General features: G+C 46.3%; 1 protein-coding gene across 1 annotated transcript in view; it reads right to left on the bottom strand.

Annotated features, from left to right (window-relative positions):
* LOC142365578 (ADP-ribosylation factor-like protein 15) overlaps positions 1-27,429 on the bottom strand; it is a 141,123-nt gene that overhangs the window by 7,690 nt on the left and 106,004 nt on the right. Inside the window, exons 2-3 of the mRNA XM_075446473.1 lie at positions 27,109-27,291; positions 20,057-20,204 (exon numbers count right to left, since the gene is read on the bottom strand). Coding sequence (XP_075302588.1) covers positions 20,057-20,204; positions 27,109-27,291 — 331 coding nt within the window. The remainder of the gene's footprint in view (positions 1-20,056; positions 20,205-27,108; positions 27,292-27,429) is intronic.

Genomic DNA, 27,429 nt, shown 5'->3' with positions numbered 1-27,429 from the left:
TGGCCTTGTTGAACCTCATACAGTTGGCCTCAGCCCATCGATCCAGCCTGTCCAGATCTCTCTGTAGAGCCTTCCTGTCCTCAAACAGATTGACACTCCCATCCAATTTGGTGTCCTCTGCAAACTTCCTGAGGGAGCACTCAATCCCCTCATCCAGATCATTGATAAAGATGTTAAACAAGACCAGACCCAAAACGGAGCCCTGGGGAACACCACTCGTGACTGGCCTCCAGCAGGATTTAACTCCATTCACCATCACTCTCTGGGCTCAGCCATCCAGCCAGTTCTTCACCCAGCGAAGAGTACACCCATTCAAACCATGGGCAGCTGGTTTCTCCAGGAGGACGCTGTGGGGAACAGTGTCAAAGGCCTTACTAAAGTCCAGGTAGACAACATCCACAGCCTTTCCCTCATCCACTAGGTGGGTCACCTGGTCATAGAAGGAGATCAGCTTGGTCAAGCAGGACCTGCCTTTCATGAACTCATGGTGGATGGGCCTGATCCCCTGGTTGTCCTTCACATGCCCGATGAGCGCACTCAGGATGAATCACTCCATAATCTTGGCCGGCACCAAGGTCAGACTGACAGGCCTGTAGTTTCTGGGATCCTCCTTCTGGCCCTTCTTGTAGATGGGCATCACATTGGAAAGCCTCCAGTTATCTGGGACCTCCCCTGTTAGCCAGGACTGTTGATAAATGATGGAGAGTGGCTTGGCCAGCTCCTCCGCCAGTTCCCTCAGCACTCTTGGGTGGATCCCATCCGGCTCCATAGACTTGTAAGCATCCAGGTGGCATAGCAGGTCATTAACTGCTTCCTCCTGGATTATGGGAGGTTTATTTTGCTCTCCTTCCCTATCTTCGAGCACTAGGGGCTGACTATCCTGGGAATAACTAGTCTGACTATTAAAGACTGAGGCAAAGAAGGCATTAAGTACCTCAGCCTTTTCCTCATCCTTGGTGGCAATATTCTCCCCCCCTGCATCCAATAAGAGATGCAGATTCTCCTTGGTCCTCTTTCTGATGTTGATGTATTTGTAAAAACATATTTTGTTATTCCTTACAACAGTGGCCAGCCTGAGTTCTAGCTGGGCTTGTGCCTTTCTAAATTCCTCTCTGCATGACCTAACGAGACCCCTGTACTCCTCTTGAGTTGCCTGCCATTTCTTCCATAGGTGGTAGACCCTCCTTTTTTTCTTGACTCCCAGCAAGAGCTTCCTGTGCCTTTAAGACTTCTTCCTTGAAGAATGTGATGCCTGTCTGTACCCCTTTGCCCTTCAGCACTCTCTCCCAGGGGACCCTCTCAATCAGCATCCTGAATAGGTCGAAGTCTGCCCTTGGTGGTGATTTTGCTGGCCCCTCTCTTAACTTCACCTCAAATCGAGAACAATTGTCATCACAATTGTCGAGCTCTATACAGTCTAGACAGTCCCTAACATATAGATCCACCCCACCGCCTCTTTCCTTGCTTATCCCTTCTGAAGAGCTTATAGCCATCCATCGCAGCACTCCAGTCATGAGAGTCATCCCACCATGTTTCTGCGATGGCGACCAAGTCATAGCTGTCCTGCTGCACAATGGCTGCCAGCTCCTCCGGTTTATTGCCCATGCTGCGTGCATTGGTGTAGATGCACTTGAGCTGGACTATCGATCTCACCCCCAACACTGGCATGCCACCCCTAGGCTCATCTCTAGTGAGCCTGGTTATATTTCCCTTCCCCCTTCGAACCTAGTTTAAAGCCCTCTCGATGAGCCCTGCCAGCTCGTGGGCAAGAATCCTTTTCCCCCTTTGAGATAGCTGGACTCCATCTGTCGCCAGCAGGCCCCATGCCGTGTAAACCTCCCCATGATCAAAGAAACCAAAATTCCATGGACGGCACCAGCCTCTGAGCCACCTGTTAATCAGGTGAGTTTTCCTGTCCCTTTCAGTGTTCTTCCCTGCCACTGATGGGACTGAGGAAAACACTACCTGTGCCCCTGATCCTTCAACCAGTCTCCCCAGTGCCCTGAAGTCCCTTTTGATGGCCTTGGGACTTCTGTCCGTGATCTCATCCCTGCCAACTTGCATTACCAACAGTGAGTAATAATCAGAGGGCTGCACCACACCAGGGAGTTTCCTAGCAACATCTCTAACCCAGGCCCCAGGGAGGCAGCAGACTTCCCTGTGGGATGGGTCTGGTCGGCATATTGGGCCATCTGTTCCCATCAGAAGGGAATCGCCTACGACAATTACCCTCCTTTTTTTCTTAACTGGGGCAGTCATAATGTGTGAGGCTGACTGACGCACCCTAGGCAACCCCCTGCATGGACCTTCAGTCACATCCTCATTTCCCTGGCCCTCAAATTCCAGAGCTCCATATCTGTTGTGTAAGGTCAACTGGGAAGGTGAGGGAGGCTGGGAGGGGATTCGCCTGCTGCCCCGAGCAGGGACCTGTTTCCATTCCCCCCCCTCCATCTCTTAGGTCCCCTCCTTCTGCTTGGTGGCGAGAGGGTAGGGGGTCCTCTGCTTCTTGTGGAGCCTCCATCTGCTGCCTTGGCCTCAGGGATGGTAGGGTGCGGCTCCACCAATCTATGTCTCTCTCACACTCCCTGATACTCCTTAACCTCTCCACTTCCTCCTTCAGCTCTGTCACCAGGCTGAGCAGATCATTTACCTGGTCACACCAAACACAGCTGTTGTTTCTGCTGTCCTCCTGTCCTCCTATATGACTGCCAGGCTCAGGCACTCCCTGCAGCCAGAGACCTGGACAGCTGTGTGTTTGTGTGGGACCTCTGTCTGGGCTGCCACACTCCTTCTGGTGAAGGCTTTCGCGCGATTAGAAACCATGGCTAGAACATCTCCTGGGAGGGCAATGTCAACTAGTTGGGTTGCCAGGAGTGGGACTGCGCCCTACCCACATGCCTTCTCTGCATGCCCTGCCTGCACGAACTGCCATGCTGCACCCTGGGGGGGGAGGCTTGGGTCTCCTCTCTCTCCTGGTGCTTTTGCCACCTTGCCGCCACGGTTTTGCCACTTTAGGAAGGGTCCCTCGGTGTGAACCTCCGCTCTAGAGCCCTTCGTCTTTGGTGGCTTCGGATTGTGACCAGGATGGAAATTTACTGATGCCTGAAGTCAATCATCTTGTGACCCTATAAACAGGGGTACCAAATGAGGCCCTTTGAGCTCTTCTGGACTGCAGCGGGCTGTGCCTAGTGTCTCCCTCTGAGTGGGACGTCTCTCAGAGCACTTCGAACTCTGAAGTTACTTTGGTAACTTCGGCATTGACGGAACTTGGGCTGAACTCACTTCTTGAGGCTCAACCTTTGCCCGTTGAGAAAAATCATTTGAAGCGAGTATTTCACTGAACTGGAGGGGAATTTTTAACAGGTACCTTTATCTATGCATATTGTCTGCATGCGTGTGTGTGTGTGTGAATTGATTCAAATCATAATATCCTATTATTGTGATTGTAGTGAATACTTTTTAACCGCTTTGTAAATGCTAAGTTAATCAATGATTAATTACTGCTAATTTCCTGTGATTCTCTCTCTCTTTAACTATGAACAAGCCTTAAATTGCTGTTATAGATATCCTTCAGACATAAACCATTGCAGCCTAAGGCTAAGTTTGGATCCAGATGCACCTAGGCTCCTGTTTGAGAAGGTGTTTAGAAAGCAAGGGTGTCCATTTGGAACCCTGTGACTCAACAGGAGGGTCTCCCTTACCCCTTACATCTTTCTCCAATCTCTGTATAAATCATTCTATTTCAATCCTGTTTCGATTTTGTATTCCATTCATTTAATAAGTAATAGAGTGAACCTTTCCAATGAACTTTGTTAAATCACATTTTATAAATTCTTATTAAAATAATTTCTTGCAAAGACCTTTGATGGTCATTCTTTAAGCGACCTAACCACTCATTTGCGACAGTGGCACACCGCACTAAACTGGACTTTATGTATGACATCCATTATCAAAATCACCTCTGCCTTTTTTTTCCTTTTTTTAAATTTTTAAAGGCACAAACACACAGTAAGTCCTCTAGGGCAAGCAAAGCGAATGGATGGCAACAAGGAGTTGATAACATTCGGGACCTCAGAAGCAGCAGCACAACTCCCCAGGCTCACAACGGCTGTTAGCACCCAGCAAGGCTCAGATGTACCCTCCTCTGAACTGCAGTCACACCTTTGGTAACAGTGCAGGTAATCTCAAATAAAGCTCAAAACACTCTTTATCCATCTATCTCTACGACACTTAAGACTAGTAGACATACCACAGCTGTGTTAGTTCTGTCTGTCTAGCCCTTCTGCTGAAAGTTTGAATCTGCTTTAGCCTTTGAAAGGATCTGGCTAGAATTAAAAATAAAACATTTGAGGGGGGGGGGAGTTGTTTATAAAACGTAGGTATCTTTTCTGATGCTAAACTAGGTTGCTGTACTCTACCCTTTGATTCAGCCTGAAGAAAATGGAGTTGTAAGTGCAACAGGAGACAGAGAATTTTTGGCAAACCAAAGTTTCTATTTTTCTCTCCACAAAACATCCCATCAACAAAAAAGCAGACTCCCACCTCACAAAAAATGTAACTAGGAAGTTTTTTGTTTTGCTTATCCTATTGTACATAGCTTTGATAGGTATTGCTTACATGGCTCCTACTTGTTTTGAATAAGATAGGCAATGGGTTGTCTATTCACATCGTAAAAAACTAATTGTAGAAAAACAATGTTTTCAAAGAACAGTAGAAAGATGGCTACTGCTGAATGCTTATTTGATCTTCCTCAGGACTCAAGTTAAGATCCGTAAGCAGGTGCAAGTGATCTCTCTTATCTATGAAATGAGGAAATTATGTGACAGAGCCTGGGCTTAGGCACCATTTAAACAGCAGGCTGAGAATGACTGATAGCAAACAGATCTAGCTTTAATGCTTTCGGAAGCTGAAAATCTCTCTGTGACTCACAGCTTGGACAGCTCACCAGGATCATCTAAAAATTTCATCTACTAAGACATTCTACAAAATGTTAGATGCAGCTATGTCACTAATGGCATTGCATGCACTCCACAACCATATTTTGTAGAGGTGTCAACTGTCTTTTAGTCAAATGGAGATTTTATTGTTTTGTGTTAGTACGTCCCTGTGAGGATGACTTAGGTTGTCATTTAGCTGTGGGATCAGTTTTCTCATGACTAACTAGACGAAATTTAGCTTCTCTGACAGGCTATGTTGCTAGAAGGGTGTTCAGTACTCCCCTCCTTCTCCACAAAACAAAGGAAGAGGATGGTTTTTCCATAACTATTCAAATAGTAAATTTAATTAATAACTCAACATCATTTTCTCCCTCTTCTCATTTTTTCACAAGGCAGATACTACCTGACAACTGATGCTGTGCTCTGCTAGGTTTCATCAAAAAGTCCATCCTTCTTTAGTCTGGATGATTCTTACTATGATACTACTGGTATAACATATAACAATTATAACAGTGATAACAGACAGTGACAGGGTTATTTAACAATTAACTTCATACAGTTTATTTATGGACTGTTCTCACCCAAAATCAAATCCCCATGGGGTATACATCGGACTTCCCCATCCTTCCGCATTACCCACCAGGTACACCCAGGTCCTTGAGCAAAAGCAGTCCTGCGGACGGGTTTAGCTTTGCCCGAGGCAGGACTAACCCAAACTGTCTTCCCTAACGTGTTCCGCATGTGCACTACAGAAACTTTATCCCCTTCTACGGGGCGCTGAGGTTTTGATTGGGCAGGACCAGCCCGGTTGGTGGATCCTCTGGTGTTAACCAACAAGGTGGCCTTTGCTAAATGAGTATCCCAGTTTTTGAAAGTCCCACCCCCTATTGCTCTCAAAGTGGTTTAAAGCAGCCCATTGTACCGTTCTGTTTTTCCAGAGGCTGGTGCATGGTAGGGGATGTGATACACCCACTCGATATCATGTTCTTTGGCCCAGGTGTCTATGAGGCTGTTACGAAAGTGAGTCCCGTTGTCCGACTCGATTCTTTCGGAAGTGCCATGTCGCTACAGGACTTGTTTTTCCAGGCCCAGGATGGTATTCCGGGCGGTGGCATGGGGCACAGGGTAGTTTTCCAGCCATCCGGTGGTGGCCTCCACCATTGTGAGCACATAACGCTTGCCTTGGCGGGTTTGTGGCAGTGTGATATAGTCAATCTGCCAAGCCTCCCCATGTTTATATTATAGCCGTCATCCTCCATACCACTGAGGGTTTACCCACTTGGCTTGTTTAATTGCAGCGCATATTTCACATTCATGGATAACCTGTGCGATGGTGTCCATGGTCAAGTCCACCCCTCCGTCATGAGCCCATCTGTATGTCGCGTCTCTCTTCCTTAGTGGCCCAAGGTGTCATGGTCCCACCGAGCTATAAAGAGTTCACCCTTATGTTGCCAGTCCAGATCCACCTGAGCCACTTCAATCTTGGCAGCCTGATCCACCTGCTGGTTGTTTTGATGTTCCTCAGTGGCCTGACTCTTAGGGACGTGGGCGTCCACGTGACGGACTTTTACAACCAACTGCTCCAGCCGGGCAGCAATATCTTGCCACAATGGGGCAGCCCAGATGGGTTTGCCTCTGCGCTGCCAGTTGTTCTTCTTCCACTGCCGTAACCACCACCACACAGGGCATTTGCCACCAGCCGTGAGTCATTATAGAGATAGAGCACTGGCCACTTCTCTTGACTAGCAATGTCTAAAGCCAGCTGGATGGCTTTCACCTCTGCAAACTGACTCGACTCACCTACTCCTTCAGCAGTTTCCACGACTTGTCATGTAGGGCTCCATACAGCAGCCTTCCACCTCCGCTGCTTCCCCACAATGCGACAGGACCCATCCATGAACATGGCATATTGCTTCTTGTTTTCTGGCAGCTGGTTATACAGTGGGGCCTCTTCAGCATGTGTCACCTCCTCCTCTGGCGATGCTCAAAAATCTTTGCCTTCTGGCCAGTCCATCATAATTTCCAAGATTCCTGGACGACTGTGGTTTCCGATTTGGGCCCGCTGTGTGATCAGCGCAACCCACTTACTCCACGTAGCATCAGTGGCATGATATGTATAGAGGGGACCCTCTCTTTGAACATCCAGCCCAGGACCGACAGTCGGGGTGCTAGGAGGAGCTGTGCTTCAGTGCCGACCACTTCCGAAGCAGCTAGAACACCTTCATATGCTGCCAGAATCTCTTTTTTCAGTGGGAGTATAGCGGGCCTCGGATCCTTTGCACCCCTGGCTCCAAAACTCCAGGGGTCGACCTCGAGTCTCCCCTGATGCTTTCTGCCAGAGACTCCAGGTTGGGCCATTCTCCCCGGCTGTGGTGTAGAGCACATTTTTAATATCTTGCCCTGACCAGACTGGACCAAGGGCTACAGCATGCACTATCTCCTGTTTAATTTATTCAAATGCCTGTCGTTGCTCAGGGCCCCATTTCAAAATCATTCTTCTTCCGGGTCACGTGGTACAGAGGACTTACAATCTGGCTGTAATTTGGGATGTGCATCCTCCAAAAACCCACAACACCCAGGAAGGCCTGTGCTTCCTTTTTGCTGGTTGGTGGAGACATAGCTGCTATTTTGTTGATGACATCCATTGTGATGCGATGGCGCCCATCTTGCCATTTTGTTCCTAAAACTGGATCTCTTGCGCAGGTCCCTTGACTTTACTTCGCTTAATGGCGAAACCGGCTTTCAGAAGGATCTGAACTATTTTCTCCCGTTTCTCAAAAACTTTCTCTGCGGTGTCACCCCATACAATGATGTCATCGATGTACTGCAGATGTTCAGGGGCATCACCCTTTTCCAGTGCAGTCTGGATTAGTCCATGGCAAATGGTGGGACTGTGTTTCCACCCTTGGGGTAGTTGATTCCAGGTGTACTGGACGTCCCTCCAGGTGAAAGCAAACTGTGGCCTGCACTCTGCTACCAAAGGGATGGAGAAGAATGTATTAACGATGTCAGTGGTAGCATACCACTTAGCTGCCTTTGACTCCAGCTGATAGTGAACTTCTAGCATGTCTGGCACGGCAGCACTCAGCAGTGGTGTGACTTCATTCAGGCCACGGTAGTCTACTGTCAGTCTCCACTCTCCAGTAGATTTTCTCACTGGCCATATGGGACTGTTAAAAGGTGAGAAAGTCTTGCGGATCACTCCTTGACTCTGCAGTTGATGAATCAGCTGATGAATGGGGATAAGGGAGTCTCAGCTAGTACGATACTGTCGCCGGTGCACCGTTGTGGTAGCAATTGGCACCTGTTGTTCTTCAACCCTCAGTAACCTTACAATGGAAGAATACTCCAAGAGACCAGGCAAAATGGACAGATGTTTAATTTCTTCTGTTTACAAAGCAGCTATGCCAAAAGCCCACCGATACCCCCTTTGGGTCCTTGAAATACCCTCTCCTGAGATAGTCTATACCAAGGATGCACGGAGCCTCGGGGCCAGTCACAATGGGGTGCTTCTGCCACTCCTTCCCAGTGAGGCTCACTTCAGCCTCCAATACACTCAGCTCTTGGGACCCCCCTGTCACTCCAGAAATGCAGATGGACTCTCACCCTATGAAATCTGATGGCATTAAAGTACACTGTGCACCAGTGTCCACTAGAGCTTTACACTCTTGTGGATCTGACGAGCCAGGCCATCAAATCCACACCGTCCAATAAACCCGGTTTTCCCTTTCCTCCACCTGGCTGGAGGCAGGACCCCTCTAATCCTGGTCAGAGATTTTTCTGCTCAGTTCCTGTAAAAATGACTTGGAGGTCCCTTCCAGAGGATCAGAAGCAAGATCAAACTGTCTACCCTGTCTGGAGAACTGCCCACTGGAAACTGGAGTGGCATTTTTCCTAACAGAATCCCCTTTTCCTTGCAACTTACCCACTCTAGCCTCTACGGTCTAGGTAGGTTTTCCATCCCACTTCCTCATGTCCTTTCCGTGGTCACGCAGGTAGAACCACAGGGTGCCTCGTGTTGTGTACCCTCTGTATCCTCTCTCTTGAGTAGAGAAATACTTACTCCTAATAGCTGAGATACTGGCCCATACAGGTGGGTAGTAGTACATATTCTCATTGAATTGCTGGAACTACCGTGAGAGTTTCTCCACATCCAAGATGAGGGAAGAAGAGAGACTTTCTTCATATTGCCATAGTCGGACAGCCACCTCATCCACCGCTGGATTGCCTCTTCACCTCTCCAGTCTACTACTGCCAGTGAGTTGGCATATGAGGATGGTGCGCTCCGTACAAACTGCCTACACATGGGTCGTGTGCACTGGACTTCATTTGGGTCTGTGGGTAACTGCGCATTGTCCGAGTCTCCTGGGCTGGAATGGCTGCAGGCCGGCTGAGGGGGCAGCACCAATCGCAGTGCCTGCCGCTGCGTTTCTCTCCCCTTCCCCTTTAGGGCACTGAATAGTGTTTAACAGGGCTCAGTAGGTGTGGGCCAGACCCCAGTACATGGCGGTGATTTGTGTCTCTCTGGAGTTCCCAGGGTGGCAGCACACTTTTTGCACATATTTCACTAGTTTATCAGGACTCTGCACTTGTTCAGGGGTGAGTTTCAAAAACACCGGGGGGTGCCCACTGACCTAGATACTTGCCCATGCTATCCCACACACCCAGCCACTCACAGCTATCCAGCCCCGGGGCAGGTCTTTGCACAATGTTGTTAACCACTTGTTTAACCCTAAACAAAACCTGAAACACATTCAGGAGGCATAACAATAGGAGAGTGCTGGCCTGAGCATCCCGTGGGTACTCGAAATTCTCAAAAGCTGTTAGGACTAGCCTGAAGGAGAGAGGAGGGGTGAAAGAGTGGGGGAAAGCATCCCCTCTGGTTTTCCCCACAGAGTGGGTTCAATTATTAATAAGTTCACAGAGATAACACCCGAGGTATGAAAATCACCACAGTGCCGCATGCAAATACAAGCCTAATTTCATGCACAGTGATGTTATCATGTCATAAGTCGATATCATACAGTACAGCAAGATCGTCATCCTGATCGTTTTCGCAGCAATGATGAACAGCACCACAGGGAACACATACTGCAACTAAGTGTTTACATACCACAGCTATTTGATCAAAGACAGAAACATTTTTACTGGCGACTGTTTAACTAACACAGTAAATGCGTATAACAAAATCTAAGAAAATTGTTTCAACACACTCTGCTCAGCCCTGCCGTTATCCCCACCCCACACTTGGGCGCAAAATTTAATGTTTTAGTCTGGCTGTGGCTGGCAACAAAATGGCCATGCAGCTGCTTTGCCGCCCCTCCCTCCACTGGGGTGGGGAAGAGAATGGAAAGAAAACAGGCAAAAACTGGTGGGTCAGGATAAGGGCAGTTTAACAGAACAGCAAACAAAGGGAACAGTAACGACAACAATATCAATAAGGAGAATACACAAACAAACAGCAGAACGCAGAGAGCTGCTCTCACCCGCTGCCATGCGTGCTCCCGAGCTGCGACTGCCTTCCCGCCGCCCAGCTCTCCCCAACCAGAACCCAGCATGATGGAACATGGTACGGAATACCCTGCTCTGTTTGGCCGGGTTGGGTCAGCCTGCCTGGCTGTTTTCCCTCCTGGCTCCTGGTGAAAATTAACCGTGTCCTGGCCGAACCCAGGACACATTTCTAATAATACCACTACAAAAGCAATGGGTTAATTATTCATCACAGGAAAAAAAACAGTATTTTCTTGTACCTGTTTTACTTTGTTGTCCTGGTTTCAGCTGGAATAGAGTTAATTTTCTTCCCAGTAGTTGGTATAGTGCTGTGTTTTGGATTTGGGATGAGAATAATGTTGATACACTGATGTTTTAGTTGTTGCTGAGCAGTGCTTACACTAATTCAAGGACTTTTCAGCTTCTCGTACTGCCCTGCCATCAAGGAGGCTAGGGGTGCACAAGAAGTTGGGAGGGGACACAACCAAGACAGCTGACCCCAACTGACCAAAGGGATATTCTATACTGTATGACATCATGCTGAACATATAAACTGGGGGGAGTTGGCCAGGGGGCGGCAACCGCTGCTTGGGGACTAGCTGGGCATTGGTCAGTGGGTGGTGAGTAATTACATTGTGCATCACTTGTTTTGCATATTCTTTTCTCATTATTACTATTTTCCCTTCCTTTTCTGTCCTACTAAACTGTCTTTATTTCAACCCATGAGTTTTACCTTTTTTCCAGTTCTCTCCCCCATTCCACTAAGGGAAAGTGAGAAAATGGCTGTGTGGTGTTTAGCTGTCTGCCAAGTTAAACCACAACAGTTCTTTTTGGCACCCAACATGGGGCACGAACGGTTGAGATAATGACAGATCTGACCAGAGCATGTTAAAACAAATTTGTTATAAGCATCCATTATATTAGTTTAATAAATGCTGGCCACAGTGTTGATTTATTTGCTCTCAGAGTTGTTGTGCTTGTTCTCAGAGTTGTGTTATTTAACACATTACTTGCTGTATATTTTCCCTGTTGTGCTGTTTATCATCTCTGGGGGCTGGATTAAGGTTATCATTTTTCTGTACTGTGCAACATTGGTTTATGATATGATAAAATTACTGGTCATGAGAATATACTGGTATTTGTACTCAGCATTGCCATCATCTCCGTACTTCAGGAACCATCTCTCGGAAACTTAATAATTACACTCTTTACCTTTTCTCCTCAGAGAGCCAATCTATGGGGGAGACAAGGGGGGACACTTTCCCCCACTCCATCACCTTCCCTTTCTCCTTCACCTTCCTCTTCTTCTCCAGGATACTTACAATAGCTCTTGAGAATTTTGAATATTCTTTGGATGTTCAAGCCAGCATGTTCCTATTGCTAAGTCTCCTGACTGTTCCAGGTCTTGTTTAAGGTTAAACAACTATTTAAGAATACCACCCAGAGATCTGCCCCGAGGCTGGACAGTTATGAGTGGCAGGGTGTGTGGGATAGCACGGGCAAGTACCTAGGACAGTGGGCACCTTCAGTGTTCTGTAACTTTACTGTTGAACAAGTACATAATCCTGAAAAACTAGTCAAATATTTAGAAAAAAGTGTGCTGTCACCCTGGAAATTCCAGAGACTCAAATCACTGCAATGTGCTGGGGGCCTGGCCCACGCCTACTGAGCCCTGTTCAACACTATTCAGTACCCTCAAGAGGAAGAGAAAATCTCTGGATCTGATGACAAAATGACAGGTACTTTGGCCACTCCAACCCCCTCAACAAGCACTGCGGCTACTCCAGCTCCAGAGACCGGCACTGGGGCTAAACCAAAAAACCAACCTGTGCCGGTATCAGTCACCCCTATAGACAAGAAGAAATACTGGATGCGAAAGTCAGCTCATTTAGTAAGGAAAGACTCCAAAGCAGGGCCATCACAAGCAGAGGAGGAGGAAGAGGCAGAACTCGTAAACGAGGCAGTAACCACCTGATCCCTATCCCTGAGTGAGCTGCGAGATATGAAGAAGCTGCCATCCAGAAGAGCACATTGTCACCTGATTGCTCCAATGCTGGGATAATGGGGCCAGTAGCCTGGAATAAGAGGGTAGGGAAGCCAAGACATTGAAATCCCTGTCTAGGTAAGCAGGCATGGACAAAGCGACTGCAAAAAAGACACAAGCCCTCAGCCTCTGCAGGCGACCCCTTTCAGGCATGAAGAAAAGGTATCATTTCAAGGAAGACGTTATGTGTCACCTAGGGAAGTGGACCACCACAAAGAGAGGGATCCAGTATCTGAGGGAATTATCCATGCGCAAGGTGACTTATGATGACTTGGACAATAAGCAGTTATCCAAAGATCCACATGAAGTTAAGTGTACACGACTCATACGGCAGATGTTTGTATGGAGTGCATCATCGTCGTATGAAACTCATTGGCAATAATGACCTGCAAATACAGAGAGGAACAAACGGTGGAAGTAGTGGCTGACCAACTCCGGCAATACAAAGAAAGTCTCTCTTCCCCCCCTACAAGCCTGAGTCTTGGCTGTGGAGAAACTGTCCGAGGAGTCCCAGTAACTTGAAGAGAATATGTCCTACTACCCACCTCTATGGGCCAGTATCTCAGCTATTAGGAGTAGGCGTTCCTCTGCTCAAGAGAGAGGATACAGAGAGTACACACCATGAGGCACCCTGTGGTTTTATGTGAGTGACCACAGAGAAGACATGAGGAAGTGGGATGGAAAATCTACCTAGACCGTAGAGGCTTGAGTGGGTAAGTTTCAAGGAAAAAAAATCACAGAAGGGGATTCTGTTAGGAAAAATGCCACTCCAGTTTCCAGTGGGCAGTTCTCCAGACAGGGTAGACAGTTTGATCTTGCTTCTGATACTCTTGAAGGGACCTCCAAGTCATTTTTACAGGAACTGAGCAGAAAAATCTCTGACCAGGATTAGATGGGACCTGCCTCCAGCCAGGTGGAGGAAAGGGACAACCGCGTTTATTGGACGGTGTGGATTTGGTGGCCTGGCATATCAGATCCACAAGAGCATAAGGGTCTAGTGGACACTGGTGCACAGTGTACTTCAATGCCATCAGATTTCATAGGGTGAGAGTCCATCTGCATTTCTGGAGTGACAGGGGGGTCCCAAGAGCTGAGTCTACTGGAGGCTGAAGTGAGCCTCACTGGGAAGAAGTGGCAGAAGCACCCCATTGTGACTGGCCCCGAGGCTCCGTGCATCCTTGGTATAGACTATCTCAGGAGAGGGTATTTCAAGGACCCAAAGGGGGTATCGGTGGGCTTTTGGCATAGCTGCTTTATAAACAGAAGAAATTAAACATCTGTCCATTTTGCCTGGTCTCTCGGAGGATCCTTCCATTGTAAGGTTACTGAGGGCTGAAGAACAACAGGTGCCAATTGCTACCACAACGGTGCACCGGCGACAGTATCGCACCAACCAAGACTCCCTTATCCCCATTCATCAGCTGATTCATCAACTGGACAGTCAAGGAGTGATCCGCAAGACTTTCTCACCCTTTAACAGTCCCATATGGCCAGTGAGAAATTCTACTGGAGAGTGGAGACTGACAGTAGACTACCGTGGCCTGAATGAAGTCACACCACTGCTGAGTGCTGCCGTGCCAGACATGCTAGAAGTTCACTATCAGCTGGAGTCAAAGGCAGCCAAGTGGTACGCTACAATTGACATGGCTAATGCATTATTCTCCATCCCTTTGGAAGCAGAATGCAGGCCACAGTTTGCTTTCACCTGGAGGGACGTCCAGTACACCTGGAATCAACTGCCCCAAGGGTGGAAACACAGTCCCACCATTTGCCATGGACTAATCCAGACTGCACTGGAAAAGGGTGAAGCTCCAGAATATCTACAGTACATTGATGACATCATTGTATGGGGTGACACCACAGAGCGCACTGCAGTGGCGGTCCGGGAGAGCAGCTCTGTTGTGCGGTTTGTGTTGTGTATTCTCCTTATCGGTATTGTTGTTGTTACTGTTTTCCCTTTGTTTGCTGTTCTGTTAAACTGCCCTTATCCCGACCCACCAGTTTCTGCCTGTTTCTTTCCATTCTCCTCCGCACCCCGGCGGGGGGAGGGGCGGCCGCATGGTGCTTTTGTTTCCGACCACAGAAAAACCATAACAGGGGCGATACAGCAGAAGAAGTTTTCGAGAAAGGGGAGAAAATAGTTCAGATTCTCCTGAAAGCCGGTTTCACCATGAAACAAAGTAAAGTCAAGGGACCTGTGCAAGAGATCCAGTTTTTGGGAATAAAATGGCAGGATGGCCATCATCAGATCCCAGTGGATGTGGTCAACAAAATAGCAGCTATGTCTCCACCAACCAGCAAAAAGGAAGCACAGGCCTTCTTAGGCGTTGTGGGTTTTTGGAGGATGCACATCCCAAATTACAGCCAGACTGTAAGCCCTCTCTGTCAAGTGACCCGGAAGAAGAATGATTTTGAAATGGGGCCCTGAGCAACGACAGGCATTTGAACAAACTGAACGGGAGATAGTGCATGCCGTAGCCCTTGGTCCAGTCCGGTCAGGGCAAGATGTTAAAAACGTGCTCTACACCGCAGCCGGGGAGAATGGACCAACCTGGAGTTTCTGGCAGAAAGCACCAGGGGAGACTCGAGGTCGACCCCTAGAGTTTTGGAGTCAGGGATATAAAGGATCCGAGGCCCGCTATACTCCCACTGAAAAAAGAGATTCTGGCAGCATATGAAGGCGTTCGAGTTGCTTCGGAAGTGGTCGGCACTGAAGCACAGCTCCTCCTAGCACCCCGATTGCCGGTCCTGGGCTGGATGTTCAAAGAGAGGGTCTCCTCTACGCATCATGCCACTGATGCTACGTGGAGTAAGTGGGTTGCGCTGATCACACAGCGGGCCCGAATGGGAAACCCCAGTCGCCCAGGAATTCTGGAAGTAATCATGGACTGGCCAGAAGGCAAAGATTTTGGAACATCGCCAGAGGAGGAGGTGACACGTGATGAAGAGGCCCCACCGTTTAATAAACTTCCAGAAGATGAGAAACAATATGCCCTGTTCATGAATGGGTGCTGTCGCATTATGGGGAAGCAGCGGATGTGGAAGGCTGCTGTATGGAGCCCTATATGACAAGTTGTGGAAACTGCCGAGGGAGAAGGTGAGTCCAGCCAGTTTGCAGAGGTGAAAGCCATCCAGCTGGCTTTAGACATTGCTGATCGAGAGAAGTGGCCACTGCTCTATTTTTACACCGACTCCTGGATGGTGGCCAATGCCTTGTGGGGGTGGCTGCAGCAATGGAAGAAGAACAACTGGCAGCGCAGAGGCAAACCCATCTGGGCTGCCCCATTGTGGCAAGATATTGCTGCCCGTCTGGAGCAGTTGGTTGTAAAAGTCCATCACGTGGACGCCCACATCCCTAAGAGTCAGGCCACTGAGGAACATCAAAACAACCACCAGGTGGATCAGGCTGCCAAGATTGAAGTGGCTCAGGTGGATCTGGACTGGCAACATAAGGGTGAACTCTTTATAGCTCGGTGGGCCCATGACACCTCAGGCCAGCAAGGAGGAGATGAGACATAGAGATGGGCTTGTGACCAAGGGGTGGTCTTTATGGACGCTGTCATGCAGGTCATCCATGAATGTGGAACTTGCGCTGCAATCAAGCAAACCAAGCCATTAAATTCTCTCAGGCTTTCTGGCTACGATGCTTGAAATATAAATATGGGGAGGTCAGGCAGATTGACTATATCACACTCCCACAAACCCGCCAAGGCAAGCTTTATGTGCTAACAATGGTGGATGATCTCTGGATGGTTGGAAGCCTACCCTGTGCCCCATGCCACTACCCGGAACACTATCCTGGGCCTTGAAAGGAAAGTCGTATGGTAACATGGCACCCCAGAAAGAACTGAGTTAAACAACAGGACTCATTTCCGAAACAAGCTTGTAGACACCTGTTCCAAAGAACATAGTATTCAGTGGGTATATCACATCCCCTATGATGCACCAGGCTCTGGGAAAATCGAACGATACAATGGACTGCTAAAAACTACACTGAGAGCGCTAGGTGGTTGCACCTTCAAATATTGGGATACACGTCCAACAAAGGCCTCCTGGTTAGTTAACACCAGGAGATCTACCAGTCGAGCTGCCCTGCCCAGTCAAAATTTCCACATACTGTAGAAGGGGATAAAATCCCCATTGTGCACATGAAGAACATGTTAGGGAAGACAGTCTGGGTTAGTCCTGCCTCAAGCAAAGGTAAACCCATCCACGGGATTTCTTTTGCTCAAGGACCTGGGTGTACTTGGTGAGTGATGCAGAAGGATGGGGAAGTCCAATGTGTACTTCAAAGGGATTTGATTTTGGGTGAGAATAACCAATAAATTAAATCATAGAATCACAGAATTGTTAAGGTTGGAAAAGACCTCTGAGATCATCAAGTCCAACCATTCACCCAATACCACCATGCCTGCAAAACGATGTCCCCAATTGCCATATCGACACATTTTCTGAACACCTCCAGGGATGGTGACTCCACCACTGCCCTGGGCAGCCTGTTCCAATGCCTGACCACTCTTTCAGTAAAGAAATTTTTCCTATTATCCAATCTAAATCTACCTTGATGCAACTGGAAGTAATTTCCTCTCGTCCTATTGCTAGTTACTTGAGAGAAGAGACCAACATCTGCCTCACTACAACCTCCTTTCGTGTAGTTGTAGAGAGCGATAAGGTCTCCTCTCAGCCTCCTCTTCTCCAGACTAAACAATCCCAGTTCTCTCAGCCGTTCCTCATAAGACTTCTGTGATGTTATCTGCTAAATAACCCTGTCACTGTCTGTCATCACTACTATAGTTGCTATATACCGTATCAATGGTATTACAGTAAGAATCACCCAAATTAATGAAGGATGGACTTTGATGAAACCGAGTAAAATGTAGCGGTGATGGGCCTAGACCTAGCTTCAGCAGCTGGCACCCAGCAACTTCATCAAGACCGACATCTTCAACCTGCAGACCATAGGCATGGGCCGTGCCAGATATACCAGCCGCGAGCTCCAGATGTAGCATGCAACTATCCAACACTACACACCATCTCTCCTGCCCTGAAAGACTGTTTTGACAGTTGGATCCCAAAGCCATGGATTAAATGAACTCAAAAAACATTTTAGATGGATGGCCCATAGACCAAGGGAATGATTTCTGTGTGTATATATTAAAGACAGGGTAAGTGGTGGTGATTAATTGGAAAGTGTGGGACCTGGGCATAACATAGATGGTATAGAATAAGGGGTGGATAATTTCCTGAGTTCACCTGGGATAGGGTAAATTTTCACTAGAAGCCAGGAAGGGACACAGCCAGGAAGGCAGACCCAAACTAGCCAAACAAATGGAATATTCAATACCATCTGACAACATGCTCGGTATTTAAGTGGGGGAGCTGGCCAGGGGGAGGGTAATCGCTGCTCACGAGTGAGCTGAGCATTGGGTGGTGAGAAAATTGCACTGAGTATCATTCTTTTTGTATATTCTTTTTATCGGTATTGTTGTTTTTATTGTTCTCTTCTTTTGCTGTTCTGTTAAACTGTTTTCACCCCAACCCATGAGTTTTGCCTTTTTCTTCTGATTCCCCGTCCCACCAGGGGGAAGGAGTGAGTGAGCAGCCGTGTGGTTCTTTGTTGCCAGCTGGGGCTAAACCACGACACATGTCTGTGTCCTTATCTGTCTTCTTTCTGAACTTTGCAGCCAGGTATTCCTTTTTCCTCACTCTACAAATTTGTTTTTCTTTTTTTTCTGGTGTTTTTTATTTCTAATCACAATAGCCTTTTCAATATTAGGCATTCTGGTTCATCTATATGAGCGTGCATATTCAAATTTTTTGAACTTAAGATACCTTTTAGCTATGGTTGTTGTGTCTGGTTTAATGTATCTTTTCAATGCCACTGGAGCTCTTTGTAAATTGATTCTCAGATCTCAGAATCACAGAATCACAGAATCACAGAATAGTAGGGGTTGGAAGGGACCTCTGTGGGTCATCTAGTCCAACCCCCCTGCCGAAGCAGGGTCACCTACAGTAGGCTGCACAGGATCTTGTCCAGGCGGGTCTTGAATATCTCCAGAGAAGGAGACTCCACAACCTCCCTGGGCAGCCTGTTCCAGTGCTCCGTCACCCTCAGAGGGAATAAGTTCCTCCTCATGTTCAGACGGAACTTCCTGTGCTTCAGTTTGTGCCCATTGCCCCTTGTCCTGTCACTGGGCACCACTAAAAAGAGCTTGGCCCCATCCTCCTGACACCCACCCTTCAGATATTTGTAGGCATTTATAAGGTCCCCTCGCAGCCTTCTCTTCTTCAGGCTGAACAAGCCCAGTTCCCTCAACCTCTCCTCGTAGTGGAGATGCTCCAGTCCCCTCACCATCCTTGTAGCCCTCCGCTGGACTCTCTCCAGTAGCTCTTCATCCTTCTTGAACTGGGGAGCCCAGAACTGGACACAGTACTCTAGATGAGGCCTCACTAGGGCAGTGTAGAGGGGAAGGAGAACCTCCCTTGTCCTGCTGGCCACACTCTTCTTGATGCACCCCAGGATCCCATTGGCTTTCTTGGCAGCCAGGGCACACTGCTGGCACATGGTTAACCTGTCGTCCACCAGGACACCCAGGTCCCTCTCCGCAGAGCTGCTCTCCAGCAGGTCCACCCCAAGCCTGTACTGGTGCATGAGGTTGTTCCTCCCCAGGTGCAGGACCCTGCACTTGCCCTTGTTGAACCTCATCAGGTTCCTCTCTGCCCAGCTTTCCAGCCTATCCAGGTCACGCTGAATGGCAGCACAGCCTTCTGGTGTGTCTACCACTCCTCCCAGTTTGGTGTCATCAGCAAACTTCCTGAGGGTACATTCTAACTCTTCATCCAGGTCGTTGATGAAGAAGTTAAACAAGACTGGGCCCAGTACTGACCCCTGAGGGACACCACTTGTCACCAGCCTCCAACTAGACTCAGCGCCGCTGATGACAACCCTCTGAGTTCTGCCATTCAGCCAGTTCTCTATCCACTTCACCGACCACTCATCCAGCCCACACTTCCTCAGCTTCCCCAGGAGGGAAGTCTCAGTCTGCCCTTACTACATAAATAAGTCTCTTTGCTGATCTAAAAGAAAGGATTATCACCAGAAATAAACATTTCCATTACAATTAATCTTTTGGTTGCTAGCATATATCACAAGGCAGTACTGACCAAGTAGGAGAAGAAATAAGTCCTGATGTAAGTTTCAGAGCATCACTGTCCCATACTATTTTATATCACATTCTCCTTTTTTATGTCCATATAACAAGATCGCTTAAAAACCAAAAGAGAAGAAACAAACCTTTTAAGGCCTGTCTAAAGTAAACCGTAAATGTCTGTTTCCAAAGATTCTACTTACACCACAGTGCATGCTCTGACTTTCAACATATTCCAAATTGTATGTTTTAATGGATATTCCCCAGGTTATGATCAAACACTGAAAGAATAAGTAGTGGTAGCTTCAAAGCAATCCATTAGGTATTTTCAAAAGCAAAATAACTAAGCTGAAGTTCTCTACTGCCTTTGCTATGCATTTCAGAAATTACCTTTGGGCAACATTATAGCACACCATGGAATAAAATCAGCATCCTACCTGTGGTAGACACTATATTCTCCGGGCTTTCACTGCAAAGCTGTGACAGAAGACTTGTCTTGCCAGAACCAGTGAGGCCTATGCAAACCAAGTCATATTCAGGTCGTGGTGGTGGTGGTCCCTTGCAGCAAAGTGCTCTAAAACACTGCTGGGAGGAGGGGAGAAAAGGAAGAAGTTACTTTTTTCCAAATGTTTCTTCAACAAGGTACTAAAATTCAAGTTTATGAATTTAAAGGTGCTGGAGAGAAGTAAATTATTATTGCAACTTACTACTTTGGCAAAATCGGCAATTAATAGACTGAGATCAGCTCAACTAAAATCTATAAGAGCTTTTAAGAAAACATAAATATACCTCATAGAGCTGGATTGAGTAAAGTGACTTCCATTTCCTGAATAACATGAAAGTGCAAATACAGAGAGATAGGCACATGCTCTACTCAACTCTGCAGTTGGGTATGCATGAGTTTGCTTCCTGTGCTGATTTCATGCAATACCTGGTGTGAACATCAGAACAGTTCCTGAGCAGCTGCTGGCCAGGCTCTCCCTGTTGTCACAGGAAAGAATCAGAGAACTTTGCTCCATTGATGTCTTTCCTTGGTTTGTTTTGGCACATGTTTTGAAGGAGGACAGCACTCATCCTACCTTACAATATACAGCTGTTAAAGAGTACGGCTTGTAAAGAAATAAATTTTGCTGAACATAGCTCTAGTCATAAAAATGCAGATCTCTCACTTTCCCTGGAGAAGTATGAATTAATGACAATATAAAGAACAAAAATCACTTACACAAAGCCTAATTTAGAGTTCTGATCATGTCTCTTAAACAGTATTGCCAAATTAGACCAAGTCGATTGAAGAGGTCCCTTAAGCCCTTAGTAAGTTTCATCAGACCCTTCTTTATATGTAATATGAAAAACTTTTGTGAAAAAAATCTAAAAAAATGCTATTCTGGGAAAGCTAGGAAGTTTATATTTAAGGTATAGGGTATAATTACACACTAATGTCCAAGACAGGATCTTTTTCCCCAGTATGTGCTACCTTCGCATCAGAGGAATACATCTGCTATAGCAAGGAAGGGAAAGCATGTTTGTGCAACCACTCCTCTCTCACACATTCTGTCTTTACATAGTTGCAGCTCTTGACCCTTCAGCAACAGAAACCTGAGTCTCCACACCTGAACTGAAGCTCATTGTTAATATAATTTTTCTTTTCTGTCTTAACCACAAGCCAATCAATACATTGGTAAAGAAACACAGTCTTTACAGCTCTAACCTAGTTGGTCTACATGACTACCCAGGCGCTCTCATTGAGGACTACTACATCAGTAAGGCACTAATGCAAATAGCAAGTCATCCAAAGAGAATGTGGTTATAAAAAGATAGCTCACTGACTGCAGAATTTTTATTGGGTTCTTTCTGGACAGACGATAAATTATTATACATGCTGCCACAAGAGTCTTCATTGGTTTAAAGAAGCAAAAGACATGTTCAGAAGCAAAAGATATGTTCAGGGAAAGTTAAGAAATTCCTTCAACAGCTTATAAAAACATGAAAGGAAATATTTTAGGAATAAAAACATTTACTGTAGTAGTTAAGCTGAACAAAGGCAACAGATTTTAAAAATAAAAGCTTTGCCTCTATTAAAATCTAACTCTGAAAAATTATATTTTTCACAAAGGTTTGCCCTTATATGTGTGTCCATAGCTAAAAGGAGTAAACGTGCCTTCTAGCTTTATTCACTGATGTCAGTTTATACTTATCCCACAGACTCTACAAAGCCACGGCAAATATTCGACTCTGGTACTTAAGTGAGAAAGGCCAATTAAGTTCATGGCACAAAATAAGCTCCTTCAAAAAGAGTTTCCACTTAAAGGATATCAGGCTGAAGGCCACATAAAATTCTTTGAAGCTTGTCAGAGCTCCTGAGGCTGTGTGTCAGGCCCTTTGCAGCCAGTCTTTAAAATGGATTCAATTTGTCCCCATTAGCATGGCATCTTTGTGGCAACTTCTTGATGTCATATTGAAAAATATAAAGGAATAGATGAGCTGATGAAAGTCTGTGCTTCTCACTTTCCTGAAACTGTGCCAGTTCTTGTGCAACCAGACACAATTCTTACGGCCCCAATGACATTTAATAACCTGCAGTTCTGTCAAAGATAATTATTGCCCTTTGTAGGATACATACAGAGGCTCTGTGGGTGACAGAGGGGCTCCGCAGGCTGGTTTTGTGAACTTCAGTCTCTCTTTAGTGCAGGTTCCTTAAGTCTAACTTGGTCTGGAGACTCTTTACGTGCTGTTGATTACACATACAATTAAAAATCCAGGTCAACTCACATGTCCAAAGCGGCATACGCAGACTCGCCATCCACCCACTCATCCTTCACCAGTAAGCACAGTTAGGTATCAAAGTTTCTGAGATGTGGCAGACACTGAACCCCAGAAGACAGGGAAATGACTCGCTCCAGACTACTCTTGTGTTTTATTTTATATGATTCCCCCGTCTTTGTTCATGAGTTTGTCCTTCTGCAAGGCTAATTTCCTTTAGTAGGTATTTTTGTTTGGCTGGAATGAAAACAGAATTAAAACATTCTAGCTTCAAAAAGTTGCTGAAATTTAAGCTACTGTGTATAGGACTTGAGAAATTCTACAGTTCTATTATTACCAGCACATTTTAGGAGATACTTGTAATAACATATTTAAATTTTATAAACTTGTTTTGCAATCCTCCTTACTCAAGCTTAATGAACATCTCTTGCATTGAAAATATCACTATACAAACAGTCTGATCACTGCCTTCCTGTTCTCTCAGCAGCCTGAAGTCACTCAGCTCCTAACAAAGTCAGGGCTATTTAAGCATCCATTATAGAGACTAAACCTCTATTGTCACTGCTTTGGCAGCTGCATCTAGTAGCTGTACAAGACTTGTGTGTGAGTATAAAATTCAGAGGTCATTTACCATGCAAATAAAATTACATCCTATATTCTGCTTTTGATTATGGACAGGAAATGCATCCCAAGATATTTTATAAAGCACAGACTAGAGCTACACTATTATTTAAGATGTCACATACTACAGTGCAGTCTGAAATGCACAGAACTGCACGAAATATGTGTATAAGTAGTAACTAAAGAAGCCATTCCTGAAATCCCAAACACAAATATCAGAAACATTGAGACAGTTTTTTAATCCACAATTAGATCTCAGTCTTTTCCAAAACTGGATTACTTTCCACTCCAATTGGACAAACCAAAGGGCGTTAGAGAAACTTGAATTAACAATCTGAAAAAAAAAGGCTGCATTTTAGATGTTATAAAAAAACCTCAGAACCCAAAATCAATCTCCAGCTTTGGATTTGAAGCATTATATATTTACAGACCATGGGCATCTCTTATTTTTTAGGCTCTCTATGAATGGTTTTGCTCTTACGTGCCCTTTTCATTTCATTTTCCCAGCATGCTACATTTACAAAAATAAGAACCTCTAAGAAGATATGTATTTTGACCAAAAGACCTAGGGAATAGAAAATATGTAGAAACATATCAACATAAATCTTGCCAAGCTGGGAAACTCCTCCTTTCACTGACTAGTGAGAAAATTTCACTGAGGACAAGGGAGAATTGCCATAATGATGAGAGTCTATCAGAGAAACATAAGCAATCTGGAGCTGGTGGCATAATTCAGAGTGAGACAATGGATTAAAAAAGGGTTAAGAATGGAAGATTGTTGTCTTCTAGAGACTAAGAGATATTATTAGTTGTAAAAGCCAAACACTGGCTTTAACTCAACTTTTTTGTTTAAAGTTTTGTAGGGGTTTTTTTTGTTTGGTTTTTTTTTCTTTTTTACATTCACTTCCCTAAATACTGACAGATTATTAAATAATTGTAACAAAGAACTGGAATTTAGGATTTTTAATATAAAGCTGTGATAAGGAAATAACTTCTACAGTGAGACTTCAGTAACTGCCAATTACCTACATATCATAAAATCAGCATTTTTGAAGCATAAGGAATGTATAAAGAGTATGAAAAGAGATGCACACACTTCTCACTCCACAGAAATTTTTCACTGAGGAAGCACAAGTATTTCTCCAAAGCAATTTACAACAATGAAAAGATACGATAAGGCACAGGACATATAATAACATTTTATACAAGGATTAAGGAGTGCAGCACAGTTTGATTATGTTATTCGGTAATAAAATTCTGAAGTGTAATATTTAAGAAGAAACTAACTGCACTAAAATGTGTCAAAGATCACAGTAACTGAAAAAGCACTAGGAGTATTTTAATTTCCTAAGTAATAATAATATAGTCCTCTTTATTTGAAGAAATGTGTAAACAATGATGTTTCCTCATCCTTGCAAGAAATTCTTAAGCTCATGTTATCAAGTTTATTACTACAAAAGCATACAATCACAAATCATGCCTTAGAGAGATCAATGCTTAATCAGGAAGAAGTGACAAGATATAAAAGCAGGGGAAGAAAGACATTTGAAGAAAAAAAGTATTTCAGAACAAATGTCTTGACATAAACATTCATGAAATTAAGAGGCATTAAACCTTAGTTTCCTAGTGGAATGCACAAGATCCTTATCTTATACCTAGGTGGAATCATCATGCACTCAGATTAACCTTCACTTGATAGGTTTGCAGAGCAGAAACAAGAACAGAGTGCTGGTGTGCTATTATCAATCAAAACGCTACCTCTGCAGAGCAGCAGTAAGCAAAAACTCTGCCCCAAAGCCCACAGCCCAACAAAATAAAAGTTGGTAGTGGGGCATCAGCTCTACATACAACCTCCTTGGACTTGCACAGGTGAGTAGGAGGTAGAGAGGACTTTCTGAACAGATACTTGTGGTGGGTTGACCTTGACTGGCCGCCAGGTGCCCACCAAGCCACTCTATCACTCCCTCTCTTCAGCTGGACAGGGGAGAGAAAATATAACAAAGAACAAATCTAAAAACACGTTCCCCCCACCCCTGCCTTCTTCCCAGGCTCAACTTCACTCCCAGTTTCTCTACCTCCTCCTCTCAAGTGGCACAGGTAGTTGTAGAGAGCAATAAGGTCCCCCCTCAGCCTCCTCTTCTCCATACTAAACAGCCCCAGCTCCGTCAGCTGCTCCTCATTAGGCTTGTTCTCTAGACCCTTCAACAGCTTCATTGCCCTTCTCTGGACACACTCCAGCAACTCAATGTCTTTCTTGTAGTGAGGGGCCCAAACATGAACACAGTACTCCAGGTGCAGCCTCACCAGTGCGGAGTACAGGGGCACAATCACCTACCTACTCCTGCTGGCCACACTATTCCTGCTACAAGCCAGGATGCCATTGGCCTTCTTGGCCACCTGGGTACACTGCTGGCTCATGTTCAGCTGGCTGTCGACCAACACCCCCAGGTCCTATTCCTCCAGGCAGCTTTCCAGCCACTCTTCCCCAAGCCTGTAGCATTGCATGGGATTTATGTGACCCAAGTGCAGGACCCAGCATTTGGCCTTGTTGAACCTCATACAGTTGGCCTCAGCCCATCGATCCAGCCTGTCCAGATCTCTCTGTAGAGCCTTCCTGTCCTCAAACAGATTGACACTCCCGCCCAACTTGGTGTCATCTGCAAAATTCCTGAGGGAGCACTCAATCCCCTCATCCAGATCATTAATAAAGATGTTAAACAAGACCAGGCCCAAAACGGAGCCCTGGGGAACACCACTCGTGACTGGCCGCCAGCAGGATTTAACTCCATTCACCACCACTCTCTGGGCTCAGCCATTCAGTCAGTTCTTTATCCAACGAAGAGTACACCCATCCAAACAGCTAGTTTCTCCAGGAGGACGCTGTGGGGAACAGTGTCAAAGGCCTTACTAAAGTCCAGGTAGACAACATCCACAGCCTTTCCCTCATCCACTAGGTGGGTCACCTAATCATAGAAGGAGATCAGCTTGGTCAAGCAGGACCTGCCTTTCATGAACTCATGGTGGATGGGCCTGATCCCCTGGTTGTCCTTCACATGCCCGATGAGCGCACTCAGGATGAATCACTCCATAATCTTGGCCGGCACCAAGGTCAGACTGACAGGCCTGTAGTTTCTGGGATCCTCCTTCTGGCCCTTCTTGTAGATGGGCATCACATTGGAAAGCCTCCAGTTATCTGGGACCTCCCCTGTTAGCCAGGACTGCTGATAGATGATGGAGAGTGGCTTGGCCAGCTCCTCCGCCAGTTCCCTCAGCACTCTTGGGTGGATCCCATCCGGCTCCATAGACTTGTAAGCATCCAGGTGGCATAGCAGGTCATTAACTGCTTCCTCCTGGATTATGGGAGGTTTATTTTGCTCTCCTTCCCTATCTTCGAGCACTAGGGGCTGACTATCCTGGGAATAACTAGTCTGACTATTAAAGACTGAGGCAAAGAAGGCATTAAGTACCTCAGCCTTTTCCTCATCCTTGGTGGCAATATTCCCCTTTGCATCCAATAAGGGATGGAGATTCTCCTTAGCCCTCTTTTTGTTTTTGATGTATTTGTAAAAACACTTTTTGTTGTCCCTTACAACAGTGGCCAGCCTGAGTTCTAGCTGGGCTTGTGCCTTTCTAATTTCCTCTCTGCATGACCTAATGACACCCCTGTACTCCTCTTGAGTCACCTGCCCTTTCTTCCATAAGTGGTAGACCCTCCTTTTTTTTCTTGAGTCCCAGCAAAAGCTCCCTGTTCACCCAGGCCGGTGGTCTTCCCCGCTGGTTCGTCTTGTGGCACATGGGGACAGCCTGCTCCTTTGCCTTTAAGACTTCCTCCTTGAAGAATGTCCAGCCTGCCTGGACCCCTTTGCCCTTCAGGACTCTCTCCCAGGGGACCCTCTTGACCGGCATCCTGAACAAGCCAAAGTCTGTCCTCCGGAAGTCAATGGTGGTGGTTTACTGGTCCCCCTCTTTAGTTCAGCATGAATTGAGAACTCTATCATTTCATGGTCACCAAGCCCAAGACGGCCTCCGACCATCACATCTCCCACCAGTCCTTCTCTGTTAGTAAACAGCAGGTCAAGGAGGCACCTCCCCTGCTAGGCTCACTTACCAGCTGTGTCAGGAAGTTATCTTCCATACACTCCAGGAACCTCCTAGACTGTTTCCTCTCTGCTGTGTTGTATTTCCAGTAGAATTCTGGTAATTTGAAGTCCCCCACGAGAACAAGGGCTAGCGATTTTGAGTCCCTTTTGATGGCTTTTGGACTTCTCTCCACGATCTCATCACCGCCAACCTGCATTACCAACAGTGAGTAATAATCAGAGGGCTGCACCACACCAGGGAGTTTCCTAGCAACATCTCTAACCCAGGCCCCAGGGAGGCAGCAGACTTCCCTGTGGGATGGGTCTGGTCGGCATATTGGGCCATCTGT

Source organism: Opisthocomus hoazin, chromosome W (assembly GCF_030867145.1).
Source record: "Opisthocomus hoazin isolate bOpiHoa1 chromosome W, bOpiHoa1.hap1, whole genome shotgun sequence".
Classification (NCBI taxonomy): Eukaryota; Metazoa; Chordata; class Aves; order Opisthocomiformes; family Opisthocomidae; genus Opisthocomus; species Opisthocomus hoazin.
Note: the sequence above shows the minus strand (reverse complement) of the source record. Positions and strands in the feature narration are given on the sequence as shown.